Source organism: Periplaneta americana, chromosome 15, assembly GCF_040183065.1.
Source record: "Periplaneta americana isolate PAMFEO1 chromosome 15, P.americana_PAMFEO1_priV1, whole genome shotgun sequence".
NCBI classification, from domain to species: Eukaryota; Metazoa; Arthropoda; class Insecta; order Blattodea; family Blattidae; genus Periplaneta; species Periplaneta americana.
The window spans coordinates 71,313,583-71,336,838 of NC_091131.1; the positions used below are offsets into that span (position 1 = coordinate 71,313,583).

General features: G+C 34.6%; 1 protein-coding gene across 1 annotated transcript in view; it reads right to left on the reverse strand.

Moving 5' to 3' along the window:
* Nucleotides 1-19,635, reverse strand: part of LOC138715643 (chymotrypsin-1-like) — a 37,260-nt gene extending 17,625 nt beyond the window's left edge. Inside the window, exons 1-5 of the mRNA XM_069848718.1 lie at nucleotides 19,557-19,635; nucleotides 15,958-16,035; nucleotides 11,587-11,608; nucleotides 6,592-6,742; nucleotides 2,637-2,836 (exon numbers count right to left, since the gene is read on the reverse strand). Coding sequence (XP_069704819.1) covers nucleotides 2,637-2,836; nucleotides 6,592-6,742; nucleotides 11,587-11,608; nucleotides 15,958-16,026 — 442 coding nt within the window. The 5' untranslated portion in view covers nucleotides 16,027-16,035; nucleotides 19,557-19,635. The remainder of the gene's footprint in view (nucleotides 1-2,636; nucleotides 2,837-6,591; nucleotides 6,743-11,586; nucleotides 11,609-15,957; nucleotides 16,036-19,556) is intronic.
* Nucleotides 19,636-23,256: the final 3,621 nt, after the last annotated feature.

The following is a 23,256-nucleotide window of genomic DNA, read 5'->3' on the forward strand; positions in this document are numbered from 1 at the left end:
TGTGAATCTCATGCAATAGTGAAAATTGTGGATTGCGAATCTCATACAACAGTGAAGATTATGGATTGTTAATTTCATGCAATAGTGAAAATTGTGGATTGCGAATCTCATACAACAGTGAAGATTATGGATTGTGAATCTCATGCAATAGTGAAGATTATGGATTGTGAATCTCATGCAATAGTGAAAATTGTGGATTGTGAATCTCATACAACAATGAAGATTATGGATTGTGAATCTCATGTAATAGTGAAAATTGTGGATTGTGAATCTCATACAACAGTGAAGATTATGGATTGTGAATCTCATGCAATAGTGAAAATTGTGGATTGCGAATCTCATACAACAGTGAAGATTATGGATTGTGAATCTCATGCAATAGTGGAAATTGTGGATTGTGAATCTGACAGTAAAAATTATGGATTGTGGCATTTCGAAAACACTACTCTTGGGCTGTGGCTGGAGAAATCATAGTGAAATGGCAATTTTTTTCAAGGTGATGTGGTGGTGGCAGATTTTTCAAGGTTGTGATGGTGGTGGCAGCAGTAGAAGTAGTGGTAGTGATAGTGATAGTGATAGTGATAGTGGTTCTGGTTGTGATAGGAGCTATTTAATAACGCTTTGAGCTGTAACTTTGAATACTGTGCAGCCAATAATTTCGCTGTTGAATCAAGTCCACTCCGTTAACACCCAAGAGAGTGTTCCTTCACGTCATACAGTTTCCTACAACTTCTTTTTAGACGACATAACAGTTCGAAAGTTTCATATCCTAGTAAATTTGTTAAACAAATTGCTATTTCGGATCTCTTGTTTGGAATATGGTATTTCAGGTGAACCGGGACAGATGAAACTACAGGATCCTCCATGCACGACACTTCCTTTACACCGAAAGCACAGCTAGGGGAAATGTTTATAAACAACTTAAAAATGAATATAGGTGCATCTTACCTGTGTTACAAGAGATGTTCGAAGTGTCCTTCTGCTTCAATATAATTTTGACATCTCTGAAGATCGTTCCGAAATAATGGACTATTATCTTCTTCTTGCGAAATATTAGAAGTGAACTGTTGGGATATTTTCTTTCACTTTTTGCATAACTACAAGAAATTTCTACAATATGCCATAGAACATTGTCAAAACAATTAAAAAAGAATTAATTGATTAACTAGTGGACTTACTCGTGTTAATTATGTAAGATTTGTGCGGCTTACAGCTGTTTCAGTGCTTCACGCACCATCCTCAGAGCCTACTAGATCACGGCGTCATCTCGAACTTCTCTGCCTGTTATGTGGGTGTGTTTGATTGTTGAAAGGTGTTGAAGAGTGGAGTCAAATAGTGTGTGTGTGTGTGTGTACTGAAATTGATCTGTGTGTTGAGAATTTGATCGGGGTGTGTTTTAGTGTGTTTGTATATTTCGTATTGTTCTAGTGTGTTGAGTTTTTGATTCTTGGGTTGTATGTGTAGGATTTCCATGTCCGCATTTATGTTATTGTATGTATGGTTAGCATTAGTTATGTGATCGGCGTATGTAGATGTATTGTGTCCTCTGGTTATTGCTTTAATATGTTCTTTGTAGCGTGCTTGGAATGATCTGCCTGTCTGTCCCATGTAGAACTTATCGCAACTATTACATGTGAGTTTGTATACACCTGTGTGGTCGTATTTATTTGTTTGTGTTTTTTGTGTGTTGAGATGTCTTTGTAGCGTGTTTTCTGTTCTGTATGTTATGTTGTATTTCTGCTTTCTGAATGAAGATGCGATCTTATGTGTACTTTTGTTTTCATATGTTAGTGTAATGTATTTCTTGTGTTCATGTGTTCGTGTTGTTTTGCGTGTTTTTGTGTTTGTTAAGTTTTTGTTTTGTCTTTCTTATGATGTTGTCTATTATGTTTGGATTGTATCCGTTTTCTTGTGATGTGTATTTAATTGTGTTCACTTCTTCATTGTAATGTTGTTGGCTCATGGGTATGTTGAGTAATCTGGGTGCCATTGTTCTGAATGCAGCATGTTAGTTTTGTATGGGGTGGTTAGATGTGTTGTGTATGTGTGTGGTGGTGGTGGTTGGTTTTCTGTATATTTTGTAGGTGTGTTTGTTGTCGATTTTTGTTATGGTGATGTCTAGGAAATTTATGGAGTTGTTGTTTTCAAGTTCTAGTGTGTATTGAAGTTTTGGGTGTAATTTGGTTATGTATTGGTGTAGTTTGTGTATTTGTCTTTTGTTTCCTTTGCATAGTATGAGTAAGTATGTCGTCTACGTATCTGTGCCAGTATATTATGTTGTCTGCATATTTGTTGTGTTCATTGTTGAGTATGTATGTTTGTTCTATTCAAAATGAATTAAAAAAGACTTTAGCTTTCGCTATGCTACGCACGAATGAATAATCAGTCCATTGTTCTCAAATATTTAGAGAGATACAATAGTTTGCACAATATTACGTAAGATAGAGTAATTCTGAGGACTGAGGTGAACTGCACGCATGCAACGCCCGACAAACGCCCTTTAACTTCGGCGCGTACGACAGGCACACTGTGGGAGACAACCTGTCTGTACGTCCCGTGGCGACATATACGGAGGACTCTGTCTAAGGACGATGCGAAAGGACTGCAGTGTTATTAGTTCTCATTAGAATACTTACAGTCTTGTGAGATGCGTGCCTTCTTGACGATATCGTTGAAGGTTATTGGCAACTCTAATCTCACTAATCCGATATCATTGCTTGTCTCTCCAGATTCGAATTTTTCGTGTGGATACATGCTTTTCACTTGTATTATCTGGTCCGAATCACCAAGTTTTTTCATTCCCAAATGTGCATCTAGTCCATCTGTGTTTTCAAATCTGTAATGGCAAGAAAAATTGAATTTTGAAATGTGTAAAATACAGATAACCTTCGGATTTCCATTCAAAATGGGGAGACCATTTTCTTATAACGCAGTACTTTGGTGAAACCTGTATACGACATTGTAGAGATTGAAGAGCAAATTTATAAACTTCTAGATTACAGTTATGTTTTGAAAGTCAGTTTTTAAAGCATTATTCATCGGACTACAGGAATGATTCTCTCTCTGGTGGATAGGTGATTTGTTGAACATGTTATCGATCTCAGATCCGTGGGTGTGCATTATAGTGGGCTTTGTGGATGGTCAACGAGAAAAAAAGTGTATTTATGGCAAGGTAAGGAGTTTTAATCTGAGGAAGTGTGCTCTGTTGAATATGAATTTCTTTCGCACACAGTCGATTCCTTTTGCCGGGAAGTGTACATCCTACTGACAAATACATCACTTACAGTATTACAAATTCACTTTCATTCGGTTGTCTTAGCTTGACCAATGCACGTCAATTTAAACAAAGTAATAGCCTACCGATAATAATTTCTTTAACAGAGTTTTTTTCTTTGAACACTGTCTGACTTAAGAAACAGAAAGAAGATAAAATTGATGTTTTGATTCTTCCTGAAATTAAATGTAAAACTAGATGTAGGGAGGATCGAAAAGTAATGCACAACAATTTTTTGTGACAACGCATTTAATAGATAAGCAAAACGAAATAATACAGGAAAAAAGCTACAGATTTTACCTATTTTGCAACACAGGAACCAAGTCTCTAGACACATTTCCCCCCCATCGTGACACCAGATTCAGTAACTTCGTTCATAAAACTCAGTTTTCTGGGCGTATAACCACCTGCGCACGAATGATTTCACTTTTTCATCCGAACCAAAGCATTGGCCTCGTAGGAATTTTTTCATTGGTCCGAAGAGATGAAACAGACAGTGCGAGGTCTGGACTGTAGGGTGCGTGACTGCTGCCTCAATGCCTCTGACATTGGGTAGTGTTGCAGCGGTCACTGGTCGCTCGGAACGTGCTTCACCTGGAAATGTTGGTGCGATACAGATGATCAGCACCATACACCTCCATTTCACTCGGACTTTTTTTTTTTTTTTTTGCTCAGAAAAGACGGACTACACCTCGCTGCTCTTCACAAGTAGACGATGCTAGCACACGTTCCATCTTTACTCAGTAGTTATCGCTCGTTCCGTCAGGGTGACACCTAATCGAGCCATTGCTGTCTGTAGCGCAAGATTCTAACTAATTATCTGACAACTTTGAACGTCCTAACCAAAATAGTACACTGTAAAGAAATTGTTGTGCATTACTTTCCGATCCTCTCTAGTGTGATAAAATATTAACATTTTGTTATTACAAATATCGACCCCCTACCACCCCATAAAGCAGTCAGTACATTTAGGTTCTATATACAGGGTGTAAACGATAAAAACTGCCAAAAATATTGGTGGTAGAGCATAAATAACTGAATATAAAAGTCAAATATTATTTTTCTGTAACTATCATGGTTTTCCCAGAAAAAAAATGTGTTTTGTGAGTCTAATATTTTTGGAAAAGAGAATATATTTAGACCATGTCGTCAGAGATTGGCAGGATAACTTACTTTTTGAGGAGGAGACACATTTGTTGAACTTACTTTTCGCAGATGATCAAGCAATACTAGCCTACAACGAAGATGTTCTTCAAATAGCAATATATATATATATATATATATATATATATATATATATATATATATAAATCTAAAACAATGAAGAAATATAATCTAAATATATCAAAAGAGAAATTTAAAATAATGGTATTCTGTGGGAAGAAACCAGTAAGAACTAAAATAATATTGAATGACTCCGCTGTAGACCAAGATTTAAATTTTAAATATCTAGGCTGTAATATGAGCAACCTCAAACAGTTAGACACTGAAACAAAAATAGCATAATTTCAGGGACTATGTGGAACTTTAAAAAGAACCCTTCTTCATAAAACAAAAAAGGAGACATTACTAAAATTTTATAAAATAATGGCAGTCCCAATGATGCTATATTGATCCGAATGCTGGATCTTAACAAAGAAACTAAAAGAAAGAATACAGGTTGCCGAAATGAAATTCTTACGTTCAGTTACAGATAAAAAAACTCACAGACAAAATCCCTAATGAAGATACACTGTCAGAACTTATTTTCAGTTTGAATGAAAGAATTTTAAAGAAACAAGAAGAATATTTAAATCATGTTTTAAGGATGATAAATCTAGGTTGCCTCATGTCCTTTTCCATTACAAACCTAGAAGAGGAAAAAGGAGTAGAGGACGCCCATAAAAACGATGGAGCAACCAATTCAATAACTAGTTTGGAACCGGAACGGGCCAATTGGACCCAAGCCATGAAGTTGATGGTGATGATGATGAGAATATACAGTCATTGTTTAGGATACTTTGTCCGGTAAGTACGCTGAAGCAGTCGTTTGTTACTTTGTTGTGTATTGGTATGTGTTGAGTGCAAGGTCATTTGGCAATAACATTTACGTTCAGTCGCAATGTAAACAAATAAAACTACTATCAATCTTAAAAACATGTATTTTACAGATTAACAGTAAAATTAAAGATATAATTAAATTTGACTAGATATGTCGTTCAGTAGACCAATATGTAGTAGTAGCAGTAGCAGCTGCAGCAGCAGCAGTTTTATTTTGCCTGGCAGAGTTAAGGCCATGAGGCCTTCTCTTCCACTCAACCAGGTTTCAATAATGTACATGAAATACAAAATTAGATAACAAAACAACACAAAAGAAAATACCTTAGAAATTACATAATAGTACATTATGCAACGAGCCTATAATGATAGTAATTAAGACGCGAGTATGTTTATTTATGAAACGATCGCAAGCGAGTTTCATAATTTTCATACGAGCGTCTTAATTACCATTATAGGCAAGTTTCATACGACTTTTTATGCTCGATCATATTTCTAACTTGAAATTATTCAGAAGTATTCATTTTATTCGCATCTGACTGAAGATCGGAAGTGACCTTGTTCATAGCTCGTAAATTGTGAGATGTGCGCAGACGTGAAAGTATTGATTTTTTCCGAGGAACAATAATGTCATTGACCTTGATATAATTTAGAGAATAACAAGAACTAATTTTGACATAACTTGGAAATTGATTTGGAATTGAAAAACGAGATGACAAATTGAATTTATTTGAATATTATTTACAATTAACGCTAATTATTATAGTAACAGAACATAATCTTCTGCGACAGTATTGAATTTCCAGCCTCCGTGACGTTTCCCTCGTTGTCTTTCGATTGCATATCCGACAATAATCGAAAACCTTAACTTTAATGAATAGGTGTACTTTAATGACATGCATTAAAGGACTGCTACCAGGTGTATAATTACTACATTTCGGCATGGTCGAGCATAAAATATAGTAGAAAATTACAAATATTCAAGATCAGTTACATAACATAAAATTACAAATAGTCAAGATAGGTTACATAATATATAAAATAAAGTAGAAAATTACACATAATCAAAATCAGTTACATAACATAAGGGGAATATACATACACACACACACACACAAACACACACACACACACACACACAAACACACAATTTATAAGACCTAAAATGCTCGAGATAAATTCGACGATTAATTCACTTGAGATGTACTGTTTATATAATTTTGGCAGTTTGTATCGTTTACACCCTGTATATTTTAAATCACGCTATGAACAGTACTTACCGATGCAAGCAGAATGCTGAAGTTACAATGTGCTTATCATCGATGATGGCACCACCGCACAAGTCGTCGTCTTTTGTCAATAAGGCCAGGTAGGGATATTCTTTGAGTCTTATTTCTTTGTCATATGGAGCTCTATTGCGACTTCTGCAATCTTATGAACATTTAAACATACACAAATTTAACATATCTACTTGATTATATCGAAACAAATTACCTTAGAGAGTCATTCATCCTATCAAAATCAAAACTATAATTTGTGGGGGGAAAAAAAAAAAAAAAAAAAAAAAAAAAAAAAAAAAAAAAAAAAAAAAAAAAAACAGCTCTGGGAATAACAGGAGAAATGGAAGTGACGCAGAAACCCGCGTCCATGTCCTTTACGCTTACAGCGACTTATGAACAAACGCAAAGTAAGGCTCTGTGCATCAGTGGTGGATTTTAGGCAAGAAGCGGGAGCCGAAAGTTCGTAAAAGCCTGATATAATCCGTCCCTGACCTTGCTGTCCGTTCGTACCGCATAAATTAATTCTTTAAATTGAAATGACCAACATAAAAATGTGACCTTGTGGTACAGTGGCTTTTAGTAGGATATTTGTTTATGTACATATGTATGTTAACACACGTAATTATATGAAAAATTACGTACACTATTATTCCAGTGTCTTTTTTTCTTATCTTGTTTCAAGAACAATAAATTCTGCATTTATTACACTTGTCTTTAATACTTCTACTTACAATTATTGATAAAGTACACCTAATTTAGCTAACGATGAAGATTAATAAAATTGCTGAAAGATTTTGTTTGAAATTTACATGAAAATATTAACAATAATAGCCTATTAATAATTTCAATAATAATAATAATAATAATAATAATAATAATAATAATAATAATAATAACAGTAATAATTAGTATTAAATTATTTAATAATGTCCAGAAAAGTGAAGTACAATACATTTGTGCGAGATCGTGCGTATTTGCTTGGTTTCCGCACAAAACCAATCCGCGGTAAGCCTAAAATTCCACATTCAGTATTCCCAACCTAACACACACAACAATTTCCCTCTTCTTGCTGCTTAAGTGACATATTGATTTTACTGCTTTAGGCTTTTAACATATTATTTTTAGAGACGTTCAATATAGTAATAATTACACTAGTCTACAACATTTTTTGTGCCGACAAACAGAATGCTGATTATTACCAAGTCTGATGCGCTGATACGAATATGTAATCAGATTTTTCCCATCACGTCAGGTTTCTGAGCACTGCAACAATGTTATATTTTATGAATAGCCATAAATGCAGTGCGGGCGGGAAGTAACTAGATATTATTAATTGGCTATAGAATTTTTAATATCGATGGAACCATAATGAAAATTGTGTTTATATATAAGTCATTAAATAGAATTTGAACTTTTGTTCGTCCGTAGTATAGATGATGGCCGTGAGGGGCAGTTCGCGCAACAATAGCAAAGATGGTCGATCACCTATGTGTTCGCGAGAGAGCGCAGATTGCTGCTCGCTATGAAGTGTGGATTTCCGTTGTTTTCGTTCGAGATGCCCCACGCAACTTCCTCCAGAAGACTGTGGATTCCATTACCGGCCGCTTGAGGAAATTGGTGGAAGTCACAGATGCCTACGTTTAATTTTGATATATGCATACGTATTCCCATTTAACAAGGTACACATGAAATAAATTTCAGTAATTTAATGTTGTAAATATAGAATTTATACACATTTTTCAATACCTAGTATATATGTAGCAGCGCTTCTTTGGTTTCTATCCATTATGCCAAGTCCCTCTTCACTTGACACATCTGAATCATGGTTTGTTGATACTTGAAAGATAAGATAGACTTATAGGGTACCTGGTAATGAAAACAGAGACAGTCTGTACTTTGTTTAGTTCGAGTGTAGAGGTTTTGTTAGTAGTGTGAGCTGTTCTGTGTGAAATGAAATGAAGAAGCAAAGGCTTAGTTTTAAAAACTTTCCGAACCAATGGTATGGTGTGAGCAAAAAAAAACAACTAAGATGATTGTTATTTCTGCTTAATAATGTTACTGGATTTTCTTAAAAAAATAAGAGACTCATTCAGTATCCTAATCTCCCGTCAGCTATAAGACCAATACCTCACGGAGAAAATTTACCTGTTCCCATTCCACATTCTACATGGCAAGAAGAATCGGAATCTGATATAACGTCATGTGATGATGTGCAGCCCTCTACACCAAGGGATGACGTCTACATCCCAGATGAAGAGAGAGAAGAAAAGCCACATTTAATAACATAGGTGGAATTCAATGATTGGTATACGTGATTTGTACTTAACTAAACAGCTGACTGAGCTTCTAGGATCTCGTCTTCAGGAATGGAAGGTGCTGAATAAAGATGCTAATGTTTCAGTATTTAGAAACATAAATAAGGATCTATTAACATTTTTCATAGTTACAGGTTCTGGAGTTTGTGCATACAGCGATGTAAATGGACTGATTAAAACTAGGTATTACACATAATGCTGAAGAGAGGCGCTTATTTATAGATGCTTCTAAAATTAGTCTGAAAGCCACTTTGTTACATAATTGCAATAAACTTTCCTCCATATCTGTACCATACAGCGCAGCAATGAAAGAAACATACAAAAACATGTGTCGTATTCTTGAAGCCATTAAAATATGAAAACCATTTATGGCATATTTGCGGGATCTTAAAGTCTTCTACATGGAATGAAGAGTGGATTCACTAAATATCCTTTTTTCCTGTGCCTTTGGGACACCCGAGATACTCAACATCACTATAGAGTCAAGGAATGGCCAAGAAGAGAAGATTTCTCTCCTGGGAAACATAATGTAAAATTTAAACCTTTAGTGGACCCACAAAAAATATATCTCCATCCTTTACACATTAAATTAGGGCTCATGAAGAACTCTATGAAAGGTATGGACACAACAGGCGAAGGTTTGAAATATCTAAAAAGAATATTCCCTAGTTTGAGTGATACAAAATTAAAAGAAGGAATATTCATTGGACCTCAGATTAAAAAAGTGATGGGTGACCATTTTTTTTTTAGAAAAAATTAACTCCAAACGAACGTGCAGCGTGGGAGTCATTTAAAAGTGTTGTGAATGGGTCCCTCGGCAACAAAAAGGAAGAAAATCATGACGAACTACTTCAGAATCTTTTTCAAAATTATAAGAATTTTGGATACAGGATGTCTGTCAAATTCACTTCCTACATTCTCATTTAGATTTCTTTCCTAAAAACTTGGGTGCAGTGCGTGACAAACAAAGGGAACACTTTCATCAAGACATTTTACAGATGGAACAGCGTTATAAAGGGAGATGGGATCCATCTATGATGAGTGATTACTGCTGGTTCATATAAAGAGAGAATACTACAACATACACAAAAAAGTGTTTTAAAGCGATGCCTGCCTTCCACTACGTAAATGTAAATAGCCATTTACATCATTATAACATGAAGTATACTTTATTTTTAGTACTAACACCACTATAATAGTGGAAGACTATGTTTGTGCATTCTGCATTAGACATTAAAAATGTGGAACTGCTTAGTTAGTATCGAACTTTTCAGAAGTGTAATAAGGGTAATAACTGAAAATCTGAGGGTGCTGCTGAAAAATGGGTTCCGTTTTTGGATTCAGCATGGCAAATATGTGGATAGTAACAATGTTTCATTTCGGCACATTTTTCAAAGTTAAAATTTGTAGACTAGTGTTATAAATTGTAAACTTACCACTGCAATTTCACCTAAATTGCACTGCTAATTATTGTTTTTAAACATTTGCAAAAATTAAGTAAACTCTACAACTCCACTAAAGTTACTGCATTCGTGATGCATGTAACATTAAGGAAGCCGTTTGTTTTAAGTTCGCACTTATAGACTCGGGGGAAAAAAAGACAGACGTATATCACGGCCTGCTGGAGTATAGTAAACACAGAAAACATTTTAAAGCAAAAATGTTGAAGATAGATATTTTTGTTTTGCAAATTTGCCGTCATTGAACAGAAACCAAGATGGAGATTTCATTGCAACTAATTAGAAATTCCTCTTTCAGGTATGTAATAAACGATCTTCGCACAAAATAATGTACGATACACGAGCAGTATGTTTTCTTTCAATTCTCGGAAATTAAAAAAGCTCAACTATGTTTTGCTTTTTCAAACTTTTCCTCGAACATGAAAACTTCAACATACCGCTCTTGTAACGCATATTACTATTGTGCAATGCTAGCAATAAACCACGCTTGTTATGACGCTATAAATCATGCATAATTCGCCTAATTCTGGAACTGCTGCCAGAAATGGTTACCTAGCAACTAGTATTCCAAGATATTATCACAGCCTTCACAATACAATTTTATACAACGTACCTGTAAGAAAAAGCTTAAAAACAACAACAAAATAATATTGTCTTAGGAACGGTTACTTAGCATTCGTGCAATATATTACGTCATAACCAGTACTCGTATCTCTACTATGTCATAACATTATATTTTGTAAATTTATAATAGATTTTTAAAAAATATTTCAATGCTAAAATAGCATAAAACGTTGTATGTAACACATATAATATAATCTTCATTATAAACACTCGTGAAAATTACCAAGATCATACACTAGTTACATTAATCACTATTTTGTGGAAACTCGACAAAAAATTAAATCTACTTAAAATTTCAGTTGCTTTACTATTGAAATGAATATTTTAAAATAAAGTATGAAATGTTAAACACGCAAATGGTGCTAACAAGGACAATATAAATGAATTGATGATTGCAGAAAGGGCCTGAGTCATATCTTTGTGCATAGAAAAGACCCCCGTATACGGAGGTGTGAGGGTGAAAATACATCATGGGATTGAATTACTGCTTGAGTGCAGAAAGATCCGGAGTCCATGACATGATTACGTAGAAAGTACAGGTTTGAAAGAGGAGTATTTTTTGGCTTTTATGGCAATAAGAATTACACACCACTCACCTGCTGGAGCGCCAGTAACATTCTGAAAAAAAAAATACGAAAAATTTATATTTTTTTCTGTTCGAATTACCTCTCAACTATGATTAAATCATAGAAGTTATAAGTGAGGATGATGGAAAAGTTCATCACTGAAACTGACTTACATATATACAGAGTGAACTGTAAGTAATGTCATTAATTTCAGGGGGTTATTCTTTGAGATATTTAAAAAAAAGTTAATACAATTTTGCTCCTTTTTGTTTTCTTTTCGAGATAAAAATTCTTTTACTTGAAACATTTCATAGCGTGTTCTGGGAAAGTCATTGATTGAATTCCCAATATGCTTAGTCAATTTAAGACCTAAGTGTGTTATGATATTAAATTAAAAAAAAATAGTTTTACCCTTTAAATTTGCAGAAATTTGATTTTCGTTCTGGAAAGGAATTTTACAATATTACATTTGTTCGGATTTAATTTCTGCACATTTGAATACTTACTTACTTACTGACTGGCTTTTAACCCTTCAGTGGTAACGTTGGGTCTACCAGATCCAGACTAAATTTATTTTAAATGTAACGTAATTTGGCAACAATGGATTTTCCTCACCTCCCCTCTACCTTTCAAATTAACGTTCCTCTTTAAATTTAAGCTGCTACAAACATTCTACAGTTGACCATTGTTGAGTGAGGAAGCAATTTACGAGGTCTGGGTCTGACAGACCCAACGTTACCAGTAGCGTTACTATTTCGAGGTAAGTTGAATTGCAAATAATCGTGTCTTTGTAGTATGTCGTCTTACTTTTTCAACAATTAAATTGTTTTAAATTATATTCTTAAAAATCTGTTATATTTCTATTGTTTAATTTTCTTATAATGTACACTTTTCTTATAGTGTACAAAATGGATGAAAGTTATGAAGCTCGTGTTGCACGAATACAAAAAATGTTACAACAAGAATTAAATAATGAAACGTGTGAGCCAGAAGATGATGATGATTATGATGATGAAGTTGCAGATCCTATCTTTTATATAGAAAGTGACCACAATACAGATGCCGATGAAGAATTTAGTGAAAATAACAGTGATGAATTAAGTGAGAATGTCAGTGAGGAAGACAATTGCCAATATTTCATTGGGAAAGATGGTGAAACAAAATGGAGAAAAGAATTGGGAAATATGAATATTCGTGCTCGACGTAGTAACATTGTTACTACACGTTTACCGACAGTGAGACAAGGAGCAAAGAATGCGCATTCTATACTAGACACATGGTCTCTATTTATAGATGAGGAAATGATCGATATAATTGTGAATAATACAAATAAGTACATACTAAAACTCACTGCAAATTATTATTCTGAGCAACGATTCACTCATCCCACCAACAGAAGTGAGATAATGTCCCTAATTGATTTGCTGTATATGGCTGGTTTGTTGCATGCAGGAAGACTGAATGTCGAGGAACTGTGGGAACGAGATGGAACAGGTGTAGAAATGTTCTGGGCCACAATGTCCTTGCAGAGATTTCGTTTCTTGTGCCGATGCTTGCTATTTGATGATTTGGAAACACGTCAGGAGAGAAAATCCATCGATAAACTAGCTCCTATCCGCGATTTTTTTTTTTTTTTAATTTTTTGTAGAGTAGTGCAAGAAAAACTTTTCAATTGGAATTTTTGCAACTTTGGGTGAGACTCTTGTGTCTTTCCGTGGAAGATATCAATTTCGCATGTATATGCCATAGAAACCCGCCAAGTATGGGATAAAAATTTTCAGTATTGTTGACGCAAAATTATTTTATTCTGCAAATATAGAGGCATACGTGGGCCAACAACCAGAAGTACCATTTGTGATAGACAACAAACCAGAAGCTGTGGTGAAAAGATTGTACCAAGCGATTTATCAGTCTTCTCGTAATGTGACCACAGATAATTAGTTCACAACTCACAATTGTGGGATCAATCCGCAAGAACAAAAGAGAGTTGTCCAGTGTCTTTGTGAATGCAAAATGCAAGGAAGAATACAGTAGTATGTTCGGTTTTCAAGAGGACTGCACCATTGTGTCTTACGTACCAAAGAAGAATCGGTGTGTAGTGTTGATATCCAGCATGCACCATGACAACAAACTAGATGAAACCACAGGGAACAAAAGAAAGCCAGATATTGTCTCGTTCTATAATGAGACTAAAGGCGGAGTCGATACTGTCGACCAAATGTGTGCTGAGTATGATGTAGCACGAAATACCAGACGTTGGCCCATGGTGTTATTTTACCATATCCTGAATGTTGCTGCAATAAATGGCTACGTCATTCATAAAGTGAATACTGCAACCGTAACACCAAGACGAAAATATCTTAAAGAATTGGCAAAAAGTTTAGTAGAAAGCCAGGTGAAGAACAGGGCTCAGAATAAATACAATCCAATGGACCTAAGAAAATCAGCAGCCAGACTGTGTGGAACAACCCTGCAAGAACATGCTCCTGAACCCCCTCAGAATGGAAGAAGAGGACGTTGCTATCGATGTAAAGACTACAAAACGAAATATTTCTGCCGAAAATGTAATAAATGACTCTGTTTGAGTCATGCATGTATGTTATGTGACAGCTGCTCAGGAAACGACGATTAACATTTTCGTTTTGAATTGTGGATAGGCTGTGTTACGAGACTAGTTTTTATAGTAAAATATATTTGTCACTTATTAATTTAAAACAAATTTATTAACTATTATAAGATGTTTGACTGTTTTGATTAACATTTTGTATAACAAAATTAAAGCCTATAATTGCAGTTCTGTTTGAATTTTACGTTGTTATTTGTATTTGAGTTCTGTATTAATATTTCAAATATAATATAAAAAATAGTTATATAATTCAAGTTAATAAACTTCATAGTTATAAAAAAATGTGTATGGGTCTCTCAGACCCAACGTTACCACTGACGTACGTTTTCTTAACGTTACCATCGTAGGTTTAAGGAACCCGGAGGTTCATTGCCGCCCTCACATAAGCCCGCCATTAGTCCCTATCCTGAGCAAGATTAATCCAGTCTCTACCATCATATCCCACCTCCCTCAAATCCATTTTAATGTTATCTTCCCACCTTCGTCTCGGCCTCCCCAAAGGTCTTTTTCCCTCCGGCCTCCCAACTAACACTCTATATGCATTTCTGGATTCGCCCATACGTGCTACATGTCCTGCCCATCTCAAACGTCTGGATTTTATGTTCCTAATTATGTCAGGTGAAGAATACAATGCGTGCAGCTCTGCGTTGTGTAACTTTCTCCATTCTCCTGTAACTTCATCCCTCTTAGCCCCAAATATTTTCCTGAAAACCTTATTCTCAAACACCCTTAATCTCTGTTCCTCTCTCAAAGTGAGAGTCCAAGTTTCACAATCATACAGAACAACCGGTAATATAACTGTTTTATAAATTCTAACTTTCAAATTTTTTGACAGAAGACTAGATGACAAAAGCTTCTCAACCGAATAATAACAGACATTTCCCATATTTATTCTGCGTTTAATTTCCTCCCGAGTGTCCTTTATATTTGTTACTGTTGCTCCAAGATATATGAATTTTTCCATCTCTTCGAAAGATAAATCTCCAACTTTTATAGTTCCATTTCGTACAATATTCTCGTCACGAGACATAATCATATACTTAGTCTTTTCGGGATTTACATCCAACCCTATCGCTTTACTTGCTTCAGCTAGAATTTCCGCGTTTTCCCTAATCGTTTGTGGATTTTCTCCTAGCATATTCACGTCATCCGCATAGACAAAAAGCTAACAAAACTAAAATTATTCCAATTATTTGTTATCGTAATATATTGCTCTTTTAGACTGACTGAGCATATTGGGAATTAAATCAATGGATTTCCCAAAACACACTGTGAAATGTTTCGAATAAAAGAATTTTTATCTCGAAAAGGAAGTAAAAACGAGCAAAATTGTACTAAACTTGTTTGTTTAAATATCGCAAAGAACAACTCCTTAAATTAATTACTTTACTTAGGGTTCGCCCTGTCTATATAATTAAATTAATTGTTATCTGAAAGTATCTACAAATCATTATGTAGATTTCGAAACTTAATAATTCATGAATGAAATGTGTGTTTTACTGTGTAAGGGGTTTTTGTGATATATATTTATTTACTCTTTAATTTTTATGCTATAATAATAATAATAATAATAATAATAATAATAATAATACGTAAAATTTTATATAATTCTGTGAACTAATCTGTACAATAATAAATATTTATACAAATTTCTTTAAGAATAATGAACAAAGTTACCCAAAGACACAGACATAATTGCGCTTCTCTGGAATCTAATCATCTCCATCACAAAGTTATGGATAAAAAAACGTGAAAACAATGTTTTCGTTACTCACCGTTAAGATGAAGAGCAGTATTGTTCCAATCAACATGACATTCAATTCGTAGACAACGCTCCGCAGCATTGTAATCACCTGTGTTACATGAATATGCCAAGTTAATGTGTAAGTACTAGCTTTGTTTAAAATACTCTTTCTAGTTTTTGCGAAGATGTTTAATTCAGCTTATTCTATTTTATAGTGTTTATAGTACGATGTGAGCAATACGAGGCGTTGATATTCACAAACATAATTTTGTAGAATGTTAAACAGTTTTCTTAGTAATTTTGGATAGTATTTAATTTATTTAACTTCATATTTCCAAATTTTATGTCCTATTTTGGTATTTTTAAAGCATAAGTGCATGCATATTTCCCTAGTTTTTAGGTAATAGAAATCAGAGTTCTAGCCATCACTAGCAACATATGACTCCATCGATCTCCTTTTTTAAACTCCTACAATTAGTACTTCTGGGAAACATTAAAAGATAAATTGTAGAGGATAAATCCACAGCCCTTAGACGAATTAAAGAATAACACCCGACAAGAGATTAATTCAATTTCTTAAAGAGAAGTTGTAAAAGTGGTGTGTAATTTTCTTAGTAGACGTTAGAAATATATATGGAAAATGAAGGTACATAGTGCACGCATTTTCTTACGTGATATGGATGAGTACATAACGTCTTAAGTTAAAATTAGTAAGATTTTGTGCAGCGAGTTTAACCGCGAAATCTTGTTAACAGTCAGCCGGGAGGATACGCACCGCATCCCGTAAACTCCATGTCGTGTTCACGTTTCATAGATAACCACTCACTCAGCATTAATATGCTGTTTTTCAGACGATGTCACGGCAGAGAAAAATAAGAAGCCCAGATCCGAACTCTCTGCTGAATTACATTGTAGCATTAATAGTTTAATTACCGAAGCTTTAAATTGCAGATATTAGACATGGGTAGCAAATAGCACGTAAATTTTGCTCGGAACCTTCTATCACAGATAGATTTCTTTCTTTCATGTGCCTAACATGAACGTTACGGAACTCACAGCATTATTGCCCTCTCAAAAAAAGCCGTGCTATGAAGACTTAATCGTCCTTTAATATTAATCGCCTTCGGTCAGAACCTGTGCTCCAATGGCTAGCGTGGCAGCCATTGAAATCATCGAGGATGGCTATTTAAGCTGTAATGATTTCTGTCTTGTATGTGGTGCAAGTGGTCAACTGTATCTTGCCTCTTACCTGACGGGAGTCGTGAAACTTTCCTCTTGGTGAGTGATAACTTCTTTTATATATCATGTAGTATTTTATATACATTTCTAAAGTAAACATTCTAGACTTGTTCCTGATGTAAAAATAGGTACAACAATTATTGTTAGAAAACTGTGTATACATTTGAGTGATTTGAGTGTACACTATATAAATTTATGTATTAGTTTCGAACAACAAGACTGATGGTAGAGCGCGGATGAAGTAGTCCGATTCCGTGGATTCAAGATGCAGGGATGGAAACGTTACTTAACGAAAGTCATGAGTACATGCAGTGGATAAAGAAACGTAACAGTGTCATTTAAAATCAAATATAGTTTGCTGGTGGTACAATCCCTAATAGTAGTTGGTAATAACAACAAATGTAGGGCCAAAGTCTGGTTCATATTTCATAAAGAAGAATATTTTGGTCACTTGCCAACAGTCGTAACATATTCGGAAAAGCTGTGAGTTAGAAATGTCAAAGGTTCTAATACAGAGTATTAGGGGTATAAGAGCCGTCCTTTTCACAGTCGTCGGGGACGGTCTACAGAATCAAAAAATGTCCATACAACATAAGGTCAAAGCTTAATAGCTTTCCCAGAAAAAATACTTCTTTTCTTATTTTATGTGCGTTATATTGCTTATATCGTCAGTAAAATTACGAAAACAATTACATCAGTAGGTATATCCAGCAAAGAGTTAATATTGGTGTAAATAATTATTTGTGTGTTATATTACGTTTTCGTTAAATTAAATAAAAATTCTTGCTTAAATTTGTTAATATTCTAGCGTGAGAGACGTGGCAACGTGTTCAGCAGGCAGTACTCTGCACAGACGTAAGTACAAGTGAGCTGAGTTCAAACTTCCTGTCCATAGGTATACTGTCGAGCGGATGACAGTTCAGTACAGAGTATTCTATAAAATGTCATTTACAGTTTAGGAGTATCATATGTTATTAATTTATGAAGAAAGTCGTCGTAATTCAAGTGAGACAAGAAAGATGTACCTTCAACGTTTTCCTCAAAGAAGCTTGCCTAATCGGCGAACTTTTGTAGCAGTTTCTCAACGATTTTTAGAAACTAGGAGTCTCTTACTCAGTTTCGAAAGTCACACAACAGAAATTTATTTAAAAATGATACTGCTTTGCGGAAGCAGGAGAGATTAAAATTTTGCATTAGAAAAAAGTTCGTGTGATTTTGTGAAGAAAACAATTATTGTTTATTTTTTAGACATAAAATAAAAATGGAGCTATATTATTACATAAAATGTAAATTTACCATAATGTTCTATTAATGAGATTGAAAGTTCGTATTTGTTGCTCTTTTCATGTAAACAGTATTATCATGGTCCACTCCTGCATTTAGAGCATCAGTACCGGTATGTCTGTATCCTCCTGACTGTACTGTGTACTTATGAACCCACTCCTCCCTATCCAGCAACGTTGCCAAACGCCTAATATTGTAAACTTTAATAATTATTTAAATATTGCAATTAGAAAAAAATTGTAAGGACATTTTTCTCCTTATGGCATAAATAATCACCAGTTAAAATAATAGTACTTATACTCCTTACACTCTGTATAGTTGGAAGATAGGTATCAACTGTATACGCCATGAAGGCACTTCAAATTCATGGATATAGCGCTCCGCTTCGATCGGCTTTTACCCCCGGAAAATACCCAGTACTCATCTAAAAACATTAACCATGCAAAATCTGAAGCAGTTACTGAGAAGGTGAAAAAGAAGATAAAGTGTCTTCTAAACAAAAATAGTTGTTTCTGAACTATGTTTTATGTGTGAGATGTGTTAGTGAAACAAGGAAAGTAACAAAATCATCAGTGACATTTCATGTTATTCTTAATGCATCTATCACTTGTTGCGACGAGTTTCTTTGTTGATTAAGTGACAAATTAACTTCACTTTCGGCTATTTTCATATGCACAGCCAGCGCAATGGATAGTTTGAGAATGTAAACAGTTACGCAAGGTCACATGTTCTTTACCTCTCACCAGTGTGGTTGGCCCATAGAGGGAGGAAACAGGTTACGGCATGTTTACATTCTGTAACTTTCCATTGCTCTGGCTGTACATCATTGTTCACTGTAACGCTAGTTTGGCATAGTTATACTACTCGCTGGATATCTTGACCGATATTATTATATTATTATCTATTTGTAATTATGATGAAATTAGTAATTTACTTATTTTCAAGTATTTTTGTTAAAATTTTAAAAGGAACTAGGCAAAGTTAATATTGATATTAGATTGGAAGTGGGTCATACCTTCTGCGCATTCATTACACTTAAATATAAATTCTAAGAATAAAACATCAATTACTGCAGGCCTACGTACTATTTAATTGTAGAATACGTACTTGATGGTAAGCTATTAAGAAATAAAAACGAAACTGATCTTCTTCACTAAAATCTGCAGTTCCTTTGGATATGATTGTACGAACGATACAGAAAAAGAGTCCAAAATTTACGTCTGGTATTACTCCCTCCATATCGACATGAATGAGCAATACTATATGCACAGTTAACTTCAGATAATGGTGTACAATATCCGCTCTTAAGATTAATAAATAAGAGCGAAACGTGTTGTGAAATCGTAGTAAAAATATGCACAAAAGTTTTATTACTTTCCATTATAATTCATGTTCGGTATGTTTGTGATGTTCTCTGTAATAAACGGTGGAGTATTTACTAGCAGAATAATGGTGAACCTGCCAGTTGTGTTTCACGGCCGATTATACAGTATGATCCACAATAGTCTATATCAAAATTAAAGAACATGAAATTTAATTGAAAAATTATCAATCAGTAACGTAGATACATTTTGTAAAAACTGTCCATTATTCCTTACACTTGTTTCATAACACTCCTGAAGATTACTGTACTGTGTTGTCAGACGTATGTAAATAGAGCTGGCAGGCTGAGCAATAGAAACACGTCCAATGTCGAGCAGAATTCGTCAGAATGAAATCTCCGGAAGGACTGCTGTTCCTGAATCGATCACTCTTATGTCAAAGATTATATCTCTGCTTTTATATGAAATTCATGTTAGGTGGCTGTAATATGTTTCCTATGTGGAACAGTGTTTTAACTACATTCTTGTTCAAAACAGGTAGCCTAATAAAAATAAGTTAAAAGTGGTGTAGATAATTTTTAGCACATGTTAATACTGAAAAACCGAGCTTCTTGCTCTTTTTCTTCCCTTTACGGATTAGATCTTGGCCTTTTTAATGGGTTTATCGTCTCTTCCTTGGACTTCTTACATCTTCGTCACTCTAGGTTGACAAAAGGAATTATTCATTTTGACACACATTTTCAAGAGTCGGACGCCTTTGATTTAAATCGTGTATTCGGAAACGACGAAGAATCTGTATGCTGTATAAAAATGCACCCATTCATAGATCATTCGCTGAACTGATATTCTCTTCAGATTTAATTCTTCGGCTATCCGTCGCTGGATTTCCTTAGGAGAACGCAACATTTCTTTAAACACCAGATCCATAACGTGCATTATCCGTAGCTGTTTACCTGCTCCCACTTCTTCATTTGCGTTGACACAAAACTGAACCAGTTCGCCTGAATTTACTCACAGGAATTAACTTATATTTTATATCTTCATGATGGATCTTTATGAAATTTCTCTTGATGAAGCTCGAATTCTGCTTTCACACTAATCCTACCACCTTGAACAACTGCGTATGGACGAAAATAATGCTCATTGAGAAATTTTCTTCCTATAATAATGAGCACCATTTTGTGTCTTTCACAGACCTCTTCAGCATATTGAAGTAACAATTAACAATGACGCTAATAATAATTTTTTCTCATTCAGCTGGAAAAGTAACGTAGTCAAATTTCGGTATAGAGTGAGTCCCGATTATCCGGACTATACGGACCTAGGGCAATCCGGAGAGGCAAAAATCCGGATAATACGGAGGATGAGAGTGCTATGTGGTTTTGATCCCGTAACCTTAAAGCAGGCATCGGCAAAATTGTAATCGTAATCACTAACAATAGTGTCGTCGCAAGGACAGCGCAGTAAACTGTCTTTGCTTCACCCCTCATCCAACTCCCCTACGATGTCAGTACATAAGCATCTATCAGTGGCGGGTTACCTGCTTATATTTAGATTGCTTCCTTCTCAGAACCTACGTCTGTTCGGAAATGTGTTTTTAAGGAAGAATGGGAGAACGAGTATTTGTTGTGCACATGGTGACAATATAGATGCCTCGTGTGTTCTGAATTCTAATAGGCTAGGCCTGCAGAACCCGTAAGGAGGGGAAATATAACGTCAGCCTTACTCCACTTTTAATGGGGATGATTGACTTCCGCGTAGAGTTGTTTACATTCTCTGCCCGTCCAAAGATCCATCAGTGGCGGCATGTTATTTTCAAAAAGGATTGTAATAAATTCATTGTATTTATCTCGTTTCAGGGTTTAAAATTATGCTAGATTTCCTGTCGGTAGTTTCTTTGAGATTTCTTTGCACCTAACCTGCTTTAGATTTTCGAAAACTTTCCTCCTATCATCACCTACGGAAACATAAATTTATAGCATTTAAGTAATGAACCTTGGAAGTCACTATTTATTTCAATTCAAAATGAACACAACGAGTGATGTTCTTAATTTAACAGTATATAAATAAATAATCGATATACAGTTCATATTAATGAACTTACCCGAAAGTTTGTGCATTTCATAATTCTTAATATGGGCTTTGTTGAAATGTGGTTTTAATATTCAAATGACGAGTAGAAATAAATTGGATGGGACACAGTAAACAAGCAATTCTTTCGTCTTCAACAACAAAATAATCATATTCCCATTTCCTTTGGAAGTAGTATTTCTTTACGGATTTAGATTTTGCCATGTTCCAGTTCTCTTTAAACTGCAGTACGTGTATTGTTTATTTATTAATTTACTTATTTACTTATTTTTTATTTATTTATATATTTATTTATTTGGCTGAAGTGCGTTACAATGTTGAATGATAATATTGACATCCGGTCATATAGCTATCACTTACCAACGTACAATTTATTTATCGTCCTATTACTAGTAAAACCAGTTAAGATCAGTAATGGAAGTTTTGTAAAAACAGGAATTAAAACTTTATTAACGCACGAAAAATCATAATAAGTTATTCAAAGAAAGTAATTGGTTTGTTGCCTGCATGCAACATTTCGGAATTATTCCATTTTAATAGAATACAGATCACGGAAAGACAAGTCGGGGACTGTACTTATTTTACACAAAAAGTGGACTTAATCGGCTTTACTAGTAATAGAACGATATATATATATATAGGTAGACCTTCTTACATTATATCCACACATACATTTTAAAATTTATTTTACTTGTTTTTTAACTTATTTATTTCCCTCATTTATTTTTTTCTTACTTTGTAAAGGTTTGTTCCTAAGGGTTTTATTATCTGTTCATTTGTAATTTTTGATAGCGTATTGTATACCTGCCGTCGCGAGAATGAATGTTGATGCAGTCGAGCGTAAATATAACGCATGACCGCACTGGTAGAAAAGGTGAGAGGGGTAAGGAGGGGTAGTAAGACAGTCGCTCTGAGGAGCTACAGTTCTGCAGGTCTGTAATAGGCACTCATGAATCAAGCATCGAGCGACATTATGACCATGTTATAATGATTATCACCAAATCATAGATAAACATGAACATATCTAATCTAAGTGTAGATAATAAGTAGAAAATAAGGATAAAAATAACTTTACTTTCGTAGGGTTGGACGGAGCGAAGAAATTACAACATTTAAAAAACGAAATTCAAATAATAGTTCTGGTACTAAAGTATGACGAAACAAGATATGAGTGAAAGAAAACTCCATGCCAGTTATGTTATTGGTTTGGAAATAGTAAAATCAATGAAGTGGAATAATGGAGGAGAGTTCATTAAAACATATATGAATAAAGTTTCTAACATTATTTGTCCCGAATAATCTGAAGTTTTTAATGGTATTAAATCCACACTGACAATACAAAGGAGGATAATGAACGGTGAAATACCAGCTGAACGAGGAATGAAATCAAATAT